The 13,207-nt window shown below is 33.1% G+C and overlaps 1 protein-coding gene across 1 annotated transcript in view; it reads right to left on the bottom strand.

Annotated features, from left to right (window-relative positions):
• Positions 1–378: 378 nt before the first annotated feature.
• The window catches only part of Herpud2 (HERPUD family member 2), a 29,548-nt gene continuing 16,719 nt past the window's right edge, over positions 379–13,207 (bottom strand). The window contains exons 2-4 of the mRNA XM_015490220.2: positions 6,646–6,723; positions 3,403–3,516; positions 379–562 (exon numbers count right to left, since the gene is read on the bottom strand). Coding sequence (XP_015345706.1) covers positions 413–562; positions 3,403–3,516; positions 6,646–6,723 — 342 coding nt within the window. The 3' untranslated portion in view covers positions 379–412. The remainder of the gene's footprint in view (positions 563–3,402; positions 3,517–6,645; positions 6,724–13,207) is intronic.

The raw sequence follows: 13,207 nt of genomic DNA on the forward strand, positions 1-13,207 counted from the left end.
TCTGATTTCTGAAAAATGTGCTTTTACCCTGTGGCTGCTAGCTGTATTTCCTACAGAATTGCCAAACTAAAGAGGCCTGTTGTAGTTGTTAAACATAAGGTAGGCATAGTAAGCTTCTTTAAAAGCCTCCTCTATAGAACATTCAATTCAGTGATTCTAGATAATATAGAAGGGTCATGTATCTTTGTAAGCCAGGGTGGTTTTTTACTCTATCTCAGTTGTTCCTAAGCCTGGAGGATCTGAAAAACAGATTGCAATTCCTACTCTCAGAAGTATACCCTCCCTCACCCACCTACTCTCCAGAAGAGTAAATTGAGTAACTCAATAGTGAAACTGAATGAAGGAAAAAAAAAAAATTAGTTTCCTAGGCGCCTACCTACTCAAAAGTATGATCCAAGCACCCTAATTTCACTTACCCTTGCATTACATATGGAAACTGTGCTGGGTCAGTTTGTGCTTGTGGAAGGGTACGCTGCCTCAATCCTTCAGAGGAAGACGCGGCAGCTAACGACAAAGTTTCTTGACTGGATGATGGAGTTGTTGATCCTGAATGATCTGAACTCTAAAACAAAAATGGAATTATTTTTTTCAAGGAAACTTAATTTATTACACTCACAAGATTACAGGCATGCTAAAAAATGTACTCATAAATACCCTCCGCAAAGTAACTGAATTTTAGAAATGACCCAATATGATTCAATCTTAATAAAACTAAAGAAGTCAGAAAGTTAAAACTGCTTAACTAAACAATATACATAAATGCATTTATCAACTACATAAAGCTGAGTAGAAGAACAATAAACAAAAACTTCATACCACATTTTTGGATTAAACTAATGAATGCAAAGTTCCTTTCATGATGCCTACACACAGAAAATGCTCAATAAAACTAATTACTAGGTCATTTAAATAGATACTATGCACCAGGTACTGTGTAACATGCTCTTGGTAACACACTAGCTTAACATGATGAGGAACAAGAAGGAATACATGATCTACAATCTGATGCTACCTCTGATATTAACAAAGACGACAACCTTAAAGATTCACTTAATCTCTCAAGAATCTCTATTTTCTTATAGAAAATGAGACTGAACCAGATTTTCAAGATTCCCTTCAGTTCTAAAAGTCTATAAGTTCACAGATGCCACGAACAAATACTGTTTTTTTACAAAATGAGTAAGATACCAAACAGGACTTTTTAATTCTCATGTTCACTGATTCAATAACCTTAACCAATATAGTGCCTAAAATATCACTTCTGTTTGTTGAAAGTAGTTTATCCAAGTGTCTTATGTAAATTTAAAACATAATTTCATTTTATATAAATTACAGTTTTTTCACTTTTGTAAAAGTTGGGTATAACATTGTTTTAACATCCTTTCAACTTTGGTGAAATTGTATTTTACCTGTACTGCCTTCCAATTGACAGAAGTCTTGGTCCCAAGCACATAGGTCTCTTGCAAAACTAACAAAAGCTTTAAGATGTTAATTCGGGGAGGAGGAGAAGGAAAAGGAGAGAACTGGGGAATGAAGTTAACCAAATTATGCTATGTGCATGTATGAATATAATCACAATGCATTCCAATTTTATATATAACTATAATGCACTGAGTAAATTAAATGGAAGATCAACAGAGTAGAGGAAGGCAATAGGGGGAGGGAGGAGAGGAAGAAGGGAGTACTGGAGAAAACTACATTATATGCATTTATGAATGTTAAAATGAGTTCCACTGTTATGTATAACTATAATGCACTAAAATTTAAAGCAATAGGGATAGGTAGAGAAGAAGGGAGTACTGGGGATAAAAATGGAGAAAACTACAATATAGGCATTTATGAATGTCAAAATAAATTCCACTATTATATATATAACTATAATGCACTAATCTTTTTTAAGATTAAAAAAAATTATGCTACTTCACACAAACTAGATACCAAATAAAGACTCCAATTATTTGGGACATAAACTTGGAAAGGCTTTTCTTGGCAAGATTTCTCACTAAAGGAACATCTTGATATAATATTCATTAATATAGTTAATAGAAGAAAAACCTAGTCATTCATCAACATAGCCTAATTTCACTAGACCTAATGACTTCTGACCTTTTAGGTAATTCTTTCGTGATTAGATTTTTAACACTTTTTTTTTTTTCTTTAAATCCCTCTGAAGGTTTTGAGCCACAAAATATTTAGGGCGATTCAATTTAACATTCCTTTGATATTCTTTAAATTTTTCTTAACACTCTGAAAAAAAATATACATACTAATGACATGAAGTCATAGCTTAGGAACCACTAGACAAGTCAATTAAATCAGAAGGTTCTTTCCTAACAAAAATCCGAAGCAATACAACTGTGTCTAAGACTACATACAAAACTTCATGCCAATGCCAATATTTGACCCTTGGTCATAATCAAGGTAGGAAGCATATAAAGAGTCTTGGGTGTTCAGATAAAGCATATTTCCATTTGATGTAAGCTAAATTCCTATAGTTGTTACTAGAACTTACCATGCTATATTATTAAGTAGAACAACTAGAAACCTAGTTTCATAAAGAAGCAGTTTACTAGCATGTATTGGAAGATATTTCAACTAGTTATCACTCCTGCCACTCATCCCTTCTTTAAAAGTTTTGGCTAGATTCTTGATAAAAAGGAAAGTATACTTATCCAAATCATAGCTACCTGCCTGAAGTTTAAAGCAAGCTTCCACTAATCCCAATCCTCTCACTCCAAATCTATCGTTTAAACTTCAATGGAAAAATCAAAAATAATTTAAAAAAAGATATCAGTATCAATGTCTTTAAAATTTGTAGAGACTGTTAAATTGAAAAGTTCAAATATTACAAAAATTTTCAAAACAATTTTAGACAGATGGAAAAACAGAGAGATAAATAAACCAAGTCTGAAATAGGTAAAATAGGTAAGTACATTAAATACTTCTTCCCCTGTAGTCTGAATGTATGCCCAAATCCAGTGATTTAAAATAAAAATACATACAAAATCCTTGATCAATTACTATTTCAAGAAGATTTAAGGTATTTGCAAATTTAAACAATTTAACCTACCTTGAATAAATACATTAGATACATTATTTTGTTGAAATTTCACTGGCCTGAAAATCTATATAATATAACCATTTCATAATTCTGTTTTCTGAGTATTTCAGTCATTAATTAAACTGTGAAGATAGGCTCTATTAATGCCTGCCATTCAGTAAATTATAACCCATAGTAAATAGGATTCTAAAAACAAATTTTAAATGCCATATTCCAATCATTCAAAAAACAATCTCAAAACCCACAGGTTACATCTCTTCTGTTTTCCATTTAGATTTTGAGAGGCAAAGAAGAAGAAGAATCAGAAAACTTCAATGTTTACTCCTCCTAAAACAACTCACAGAATTGCTGCTGGATGCCAACGCTTCCCGACTTTCTCTATTGGTACTGGATTTTGGAGAACTGGGAGGAGTCCGAGAAGTACAAACTAGATGAACCATATGATACTCATCTTGCTAAAATTAAAGAAGATTACATATTTAAAAGGGAGTCCTAGAAAATATAATTCAAAAATGTTAGTACCTAACCTAAAATACTTAAAACTTACATTCCTTTCTAGTCTAGCCAGTTATTAGTAATAAACTGTTGTCATTTGAAGGTAACTTTGCCATTTTAATATTTGAATTAATTATATAATTCAAATATTGAATTCAATATTTTCCCTCCATGTCTGAAAAATAATCTAAGTATGTGCTATATTAAAAAATTATTATTTTGCATTCCAAGCAGTCTTGAAGCAAACAATGCTATAAAGTTGGGAGAACGGAATCTATTATTTCAATATATAAAAGAAATAGCACCTTAATATCAGAACTGTTAAGAGTCACCATGAAGCTTAGACCTACCAACTTTCAATAGTGAAATTATTTCAACTACTTAGAGTTAGCACCCATAAAAGAAACTCAAATAACTTCATCGTAGTTTCATTTGTCTTAATTTTAGCTGTTGTTGAAATGTGCCCAATTTTTAAGTCAAACATTTTTTATCTGGAACAATTATACGTATGTTTAAACTCTGTTCTATAAACATTCCATGTGTTTCCACAAACCTACAACTGAAGGAAAATATGCTAAACAATGATTAAGCATAGCATTTAAGCTTAGTTCATGCATATTTTACACTCAGACAAAGCTAGTACAAGATGAGGAAAAAATAAAGGTCAAAGAAGAATGATGCATTAGCAATTTAAAAAGAAGAAGATGAAAACAACAACAACAGAATGATAAAAAGAGGCAGAAAGAAAACAAGAGATTTTTAGTGGTGAGAAAGGGAAGCAAAACTACTAGAAACTAAGAACTGATTATCAACTGCCTACCATGAACCTAGAATCATGCTTAATGATGAGATGAACCCAAGAAAGATAAGCTCAGCCCCTTAAAAAGTCTCAAGACATTTGTTAAGAGATCAGACAACAAGTACATTAGAGCATAGTTAGAGAAACATATAAAAGAGTCTCTTGCATAAAACTTGAGAAGCACAAACTCTAACTGATTTAGGAATTCAGGGGAAGAAGTTAATGGGATTAAAATGCTAAGAAAAGACATCACAGACAGTGTGTGACATAAAATATGCTTGAAGGTGCTACTAATTTACAATGTTCTCTCAGCTTCTGAGTATGAATATCAAAAAGTATTTAAGTATAGTTTGGGCGCTGTGGTACATGCCTATTAATCCCAATAGCTCAGAAGGCTAAGGCAGGAGGATTTTGAGTTCAAAGCCAGCCTCAGCAAAAGCGAGGAGCTAAGCAACTCAGTGAGACCCTGTCTCTAAATAAAATACAAAACAGGGCTGGGAACATAGTCAGTGGTTCAATGCCCCCGAGTTCAATCCTCGGTACCAAAAAAAAAAAAAAAGTATTCAAGTATAGAATGTTTACCCTTAGAAACCTAGGTTCAAATTTTTCATACTAATCATAACTCAGTGTTCATTCACTTTTGGGGAACATTTCTATAAAATATTTTATAACTAAACAAGTAAAGCTAATGGCAAAATTTAACAATGCCTTTAACAAAACCAGTTCAATGGTCTACTCAAAATGTAAACATACTGCTCAAAATGCTTGATCTAACAGTTCTTTCACTAAAGCAGTTTAATTTTTAAATCTTCTTCTCTAAAATTATTTCTGGCAGCAAAAGCCTTTTTAAAAAAAATTTTTTTTAAGTATTTCTTTAGTTGTAGGTGACACAATATCTTTATTTTATTTATTTATTTTTATGTGGTGCTGAGGATCGAACCCAGGGCTTCGCATGTGCTAGGCAAGTGCTCTACCGCTGAGCCACAACCCCAGCCCAGCAAAAGCCTTTTAAAGAGTATTCATGTGTAGGTCCAAGCTATCCTTTAGATAAAATAGTAAAGATATCTGCATTTCAAAGCAGACAGCAGAAATGCCTATAAACAGGAAAAAAAAAAAAAAAAACAACCATGCAGACACAGAGGTTTTCTGGGCTATTCAGCATGATGCTATAATGGAGTCATGTCATTATTCATTTGCCAAAACCCACAGAATGAATGTACACCAACAAGAGTGAATTCGAATGTAAACTATGGACTTTAAGTGATAACGTGTCAATATAGGTGCATTGATGATAACAAGTGTACTACTCTTGTGCAGGATGTTGGCACTGAGATGGGTTCAGCATGTGAAAGGAAATCTCTGTACCTTCCATTCAATTTTGCTATAAACCTATTTTGCCCCCCCGCCCCGCCAAAATAAAGTCTACTGTAAAAAGAGAAAAGAGAATCTGCCACAAAATTCCACTATTTTTGAGGGGGCATATATTAAACCACTTCAGCTATTTGAAACTACATAATGAAAATGACTGTACCAAATCACACTGGCAAAGCTAAAATGTCAACTAAGCAGAAAAAACAACCGTATACATAAACATCACAATAAATATCAGAATAAAATGCAGATCTTCTAAATCAGATCAGGTCTATCCACAACAATATTAAGAATTATTCAAAGATCAAAAACAAAATATAAAGCTATTCAACTCTGCTATAATCACAAAAAAGTAAAATTTCAAAGTATAAATCCTACAAATAAGTATGAGCTAAAAGCTGCCATTAAAATAACTAGTATTCAAGCTCATTGTCAAGAAGATACACTGAAATAAATATATTTTAGTGATGAGGATTAGCATTCAGAGCTTGATGATGGGAACAAAAGTAGAACTTCATTCTACTTCCTATCCTGAAATGAAACTTCCAACCCAAACAATCTATTAAACTGTCATGCAGTAAAGGGTATTAGAGGAAAAATTGGTACTAGTCTTTCACTACCTACTGAGCACTCTATTCCTATACCACTTATATAAGTCATTAGTGTTTTCTTCCAAAAGATGACAAATAACAGCACAAATATATAATCCTTCCTCAAATTTAGCTATCAGATGAAAATATAACACTGTTACTCAAACTAATCTGAACCTACCACACTGTTTACTTTCTAATTTATTTTACCTGTTAGGCTAAACCATAGGGGTTAATTTAAATAAAAATTGAACTAGTTGGATAAAACTGCAGAAACATCTCTCACAAAATGAATATATTTGGTTTCAAAAAGTGAAAGAAAAGCTTACTTTTCTGAGAATGTCTTTCAGCTGCAGATGATCAGGAAGTAGTCTGCCAGAATAAACCAATCTCTGATCCTTCGTCAACTATAGGATAAAGAAAAGAAATCACTTTACTAATTATACAAATTTTAAGTTGGGAAAAATATGACTAAATATAGGTAATATAAAACCCCCTTTAGGGATAATTCAGCAAAAAAACTGACATAATTAATAATTTGTTTTTCTAATTTCTACTTAAGATAATTAAAGTACTCAGCAACTGGCAGCAAACCTATAATAATACAAATAATTATCATATTTTTAAATTGTGGCCAAAGAAAGGAAAAATTGGGAATCTGTCTTTTCAACTATAATGCATGTATGACTATCATTAAAAACCTCCAATATTACATAAATGAGAAAAATGGTTGGCCTATTAACAATAGGCCAGGTATGGTGATGCACACCTATAATCTCAGAGACTCTAGGAGATGAGGCAGAGGATCACAAGTTCATGGTCAGCCTGGACAACTTAGTAAGACACTGTCTCAAAAAATTAAAAGGGCTGGAATGTGGCTTAGTGGGTGCAATTCCCAGCACATACACAAGAATATTTAAGTAGTCAATAGCAGGATAAAATTTCAAGGTCACCAGAATTATTTTGCATTGTTTTATCAGTGCTTTTAATCTAAAATATATACATAAGACTTATTTTCTTCTTTACTAACATAATGCAGAACAATTTATTGGTTTTAATTCAAGAGCCACTTGAATTTAATTACAATTTGGGTAACTATTCTAGTTTTTATTATCTCTGACACTGTGCACAAATAGCTTTATACATTTTCAGAATCACAAGACTTGAAAAACTTTAACACAAATACTTGGAGATTCAGTTGTCATCTGTATATGCAACCAGGATACAAAATATATACTGGTTAGTTCTGTCATATTTTATTCTTAATGATAAATCTGCTAATGTCTATACTGCTTGCATACTTAACATTGAAGCATCTTCATTAGATTTATTTGCCTTGAACATTCACCTGCAAATAAGCCTATTAAAACAACATCAGCTATATCAACTGTTAAATCCAAAAATCAAAATCTATAACAATTTTTAAACAGACTATATGTTCAACATGGCTATTATAAAAGACTATATGAGTAGTTACTATATATACAGTTATATATACTATAAACAGTCATAACAGAAATTATCCTACTGACTAAGGTCTGAGGTTCAGGTATCCTTATACTCCAAAGATGAAGGGAAAGGCACTGTTTGCCAAGATACTTAACTGTTAAGTACAGTTTCTCCTTTAAGTAGCCATTTCTAAAATAGGTAAATAGACACTCCATATGAAAACAACCAAATACAACATAAGAGGTTTTTTGGGTAAATATCACAAGTCTCCAAAGTTCTTATTAATTCATATAAAGTCTGAGTGGGGTACCACAATGTTGTGAAATATGTATTTGGTCTTCATTCTATTTCCTTCCAATACCGCTCCTGAAATCCCTAGACTCTGCAATGATAAGTGTATCTCTTGCATGCTAAGGAATGACTGGTGGCTAGGGGTCCCTAAAGAGCTCATGTAATTAAAGAGTTAAAACTTTCAGTCTCACCCTCCAAATTCCAAAAAGAGAGGCCAAATTTTGAAATAACAAACCAATGGCCAATGATTTAATCAATCATGCCTATGTAATAAAGCACCCATAAAAGACTGTTCTGAGAAATTCCTCAACAGAATATGTTAGTAGTAGCAGTAGTTCCACTAGAAGGTGGTATGTCAGAAAGGACATAGAAGCTCTCCAACACCGCTTCTCCGTATCTCCCCATATGTATCTCTTCCATCTGGTCGTTCATCTGATCCTTTGTAATATCCTTTAGAGTATATAAGTAAACATAAGTCAATGTTTCTCTTGGGTTCTGTGACCTGCTCTAGAAAATTAACCAAACCAAAAAGGGAGTCTAAAGAAACCTCATTTATAGCAGGTTGGTCAGAAATACAAATTGTTCTCATACTAAGAATCTATAGTGGGGAGAAGGACTGAGCCCATCTCCAGATAGTGTCAGAACTCAACTGAATTAGAGGACACCCGGCTACTGTCTCCTGGAGAATTATCTGCAGAGTTGCTTGCTTGCTGGTAGGGAGAAATTCTCACATTTTTTTCAGCCGAGGTCACAGAAGTATCTGTATTGTGGATGGTAGGAGAAACTGAATTTATTTTTTTGTTTTTCCCCCATACCCTTACCATCAGTGAAGTGTAAATTACATATAAGTTAAAAGCTAAGTAGATAATGAATGATGTAAACCCCTGGCAAAAATGAATTATCTAATTCTTTATAAATTTCTATAACATGATTATTGAAGGACAGTCAAGTCACAGACCTAACCAACTTCATTTTATCCCTTTCTAATTCCATTTACCTCTTTTAATTTGTTTTCCTTCTGAGCCACATTTTTTATTAAAAAAATTTTAGTTGTAAATGGACACAATAACTTTATTTATTTTTATATATGGTGCTGAGGATCGAACCCAGTGCCTCACATGTGCTAGGTAAGCACTCTACCACTGAGCTACAACTCCAGCCCCCAGAGCCACTTTCTTCTGCAGATATCTTAGATTCCAGGACCAGAGGTCTGATTGATAAGCATCTTTATGATAGGGAAATAAAATTGTCCCCAAGCAATGGCAAGCCTCCCAGAACAGATCATCCCATGATAAGACTGCCCCACTAAGCAGGAACAATTATCCCATGACAGAAACACCCTATTCCTATGAGGCATTTCATCCCCATGACAGAAGCACCCCATGACTGAAGGAAGGCTTCCCACCTACACAGAAGGAATCATCTCACCTAGGAATTAAATTGTCCCCCCTCAGGTGATGATAGCCTTCCCACAATTTCACAGAACCAGTTCTGAAATAATGATCAACCAGACCACGGCCTTACCAAGATGGCCTGCCAGCTATGCAAACACCCCACCCACCTAAGTCCCCAACTTTTTCTTTTATTATAAAACCTCATATTTTCTGTCAGCCCCTGAAAGAATTGCTGAAAGATTGTTGATCAATGAATTCCTAATCTAATCTTCCCTGTGTGGTCACACTGATTAAAGCTCTGTTAGTGCCCTTTACCATTGTTCATCTCTTTGATTGGCATATTGGGACAGGTAGCCACGTTTGGTCTATTGAGATCCCCAGAGCCAGGGCCTGCACCCTAGAACTCCAGAAATTACACTGGAACTTAAAGAAGTTATCAACAGATACTTCTATGTCATATCATTATTCTGCATAAAGGACACCTGTCTTTTTTTATGAGTTTTTGTACCTTACTATAAAAATTCTCAAACATACACAAAGTGGAGGAAATAAAATGAACCCCCAGGTACCATCTTCAAGAACTCACAGACTACTCAGCTTCAACCACTACAAACATTCTTCTATTCTTATTTTATCTATTCCATTTCCCCTTTCTCTCTCCTCCACCCAAAGTATTTTAAAGCAAACAACACATATCATCTCTTTCTACCTGTAAAGATTTAGTGTGTATCTGTAACCCATTTTCTTAAAATAACCAATGTTACCACATTCAACAACAACAAAAAAATCCTTATTATGTAATACAATACAGCTCAATCTTTCCCACCTACTCAAAAATATTTTTTAGAGATGGTTTATCTGAATCAGAATTCAAACGAGGTTCACACACAGGTTTGGGTTGTTATAATTTCTTTTAATCTTTTAACAGTTACACTTCGTTTTCATTTTTCCCATGTTATTTGTTGAAGGAATCATGAAATCTGTCTTAGAGAATTTCCCAATCTGTTCTGGCTGACTATATCCCCCTGATACTATACACTGTGGTGGTTAGCTGTACAGGATTGATTATATGCAGATTCCTTTTTCTTGGACAAGAGTACTTATATATAACAGTGCTATGTGCTTCCTGCATTACATCATTATCAGCACATTTGGATTAGATGATCTACTTTTAATAAAGCTGTGATCAATCAATTAGTTCAGATACTGTCAGCCTAATCCATCCCTTATAAAGATCCCATTAACCTTACTGATTACTTACATTCACTTGCCTATTATTTCTATTATTTCATTAGGGTAGAGAACTGTTATTTTTTTAAAATCCTATGAGTCCTTCTGTATCTATTAGATACAATTCTTCTGAAAGAACTTTATCTATAAACTATTCAGTTACCCAGTCCATATAAGCAGCAAAGATGTACAAATAACTCTTTCCCTTTATCACTTTTCAAGGTGATTGTGCAAACCACCTCTACAGTGACCAACAAGCTTTTTTTTTTTTTTTACTATCATTATAAGCTTGCAGAATTTTATGTTTTTCAACATAAAGATATCTTCTTTCCCCCCCCCCCTTTTTTTATACTCAACTTGTTCCATCTTTGGCCAGAAAATCCTTTAAGTTGGTTCTAGTATGGCATGACCTGTGTCTACTCTAATAGCTTCCTTTTTTCAGATACAAAATCCTAGGTTCATCCTCTGTACTTATAGACCTGGAATCAGTCATTGCTCCAGGAGCTTTGATTCCTTTTAACAGGAAATGATATCTGAAGACCAAAATCTGAGAGATAACAAGTGCTTATTTTTACTTGTCATCACTTCTGGGATTCTTCAATGAGCAAAGCTGAAAAAGTATTTTTTAGAAAGAGAAACTTAAATCCTGAGTTCATATTTTTATTTTCCATTTAAATTAAACATTTTTTCTTATTTTATCTTCTTGAAAATCTTGCTTGCTAATGACATTAAAAAATGTGCCATTGGCAAGTGTACTTGTTTTCTCCTACCATATATAAGCCCACAATAAAGGAATTGTTACTATCAGTATTATATGAAATCAAAGATTTCTTGTAGCATTTTTCTATCCTTCAGATATATGCCACTAGAAATATGCAACCAAAATATTGCATTTCAAAGTAAGTTGAAATAATTCTTCTCACTGCTTTGACCATCATCATACTGTTAAGTTCTTAAATTACTTTTTAGGAATGATTTTCTATTTAATTGGGGTTTTTTAAAAAATTGTATATGACATACATGGGAATAACGTTAAAACTTTAGAAAAAGGTACAGAGAAATTTAATTTGTCCCCTATACCCCTTATAATTTTAGATTACTTTCCATCATTTCTTTTTAACGATATAACAAACCTGGACACACATTCTTCTATTTCTCCTCCTTTCTTACATAAAGGGTTGAACACTATACTTAACTTCCATGTTAAAAATACTCTCAACACCAAAGAAGAATAAAACAGAATTCCAGACCCTCTCTTGATGCCACTTTCCTTCCAGCTATTGTTCTATTTCTTTCCTTTCCTTTCATGCAAAACTCCTTGTATATATAATATATATTTAGTTGTATATATTTACTATTTCTTACTATCCTCCTCTCCTTTTCTCCTCATCTATAAAATGAGGACAATAATAATATCTAACTCACAGAATTAAATTTTCATTAACAATAAAATGCACATCAATCTCTTTGAGCACAATGCCTAGTGAGCATTCAATGAACATTAGGTACTAAATTCTAGTATATGCATTTTGCAGTTTCATCAATATCCAATGTGATTATGTGAAAGTATTGAAAAGTTATGTGTAACATCAGACTGCATATGTTCATTATGCCTAAGAACATGATTAAGACACCACAAAAATAGGTTTAAAACTACAACGATTATCTTTTATTAATTAAAAAGGACAGTTCCAATCAATATTAGAACAACTTCCAAGTCTCATATTAAAATGACATTTGTGGGCTGGGGATGTGGCTCAAGAGGTAACGCGCTCGCCTGGCATGCACGGGGCGCTGGGTTCGATCCTCAGCACCACATAAAAATAAAATAAAGATGTTGTGTCCACCGAAAACTGAAAAATAAATATTAAAAAATTCTCTCTCTTCTCTCTCTCTTTAAAAAAATAAAATAAAATGACATTTGTAAATAACAAAAGGAAGTCTTAATTCATTTTATCTACACAGAGAAAAAATTTAAAATTTATTAAAAGAAGTTCATGTCCAAAACATGAGTCAGTTTGCTTCAGATTTTTATTGAAAAATGCAGTTTACCAACTACTTGTAAATGTAAATGATCTATATATTATCTGTTTTCTATATGGATAATCTCCATTTTCCTATTAAGCTATCATTAATTAGATGCTTTATCAAAAGTGTCATTTCCAAATAAGAAACAAAAATGCTAGAAAAATTTATATTTGTAATCACTGGATAAAAATACATATATTAAGTATATTGACTATCTAATTTTAAAACTTTACTTTCATAATTCACAAGTAGATAGGTTTTAGACCAATTGGTTCCAGAAACAAAAACTCAGAGACTTTACAGACACCAAAAGCCCAAGCTTGAAAAATCTACAATTGCCGGACACAGTACCACAGGTCTATAATATGAACAGCTTGGGAGGCTGAAGCAAGAGGATCACAAGTTCAAGGCCAGTCTCAGCAATTAAAGAGCTGTGGATGTTGCTCAGTGGTTAAGCACACCTGAGTTCAATCCCGGGTACAAAAAAAAAAAAAAAATC

Source organism: Marmota marmota, unplaced genomic scaffold (assembly GCF_001458135.2).
Source record: "Marmota marmota marmota unplaced genomic scaffold, marMar, whole genome shotgun sequence".
Lineage (NCBI taxonomy): Eukaryota > Metazoa > Chordata > Mammalia > Rodentia > Sciuridae > Marmota > Marmota marmota.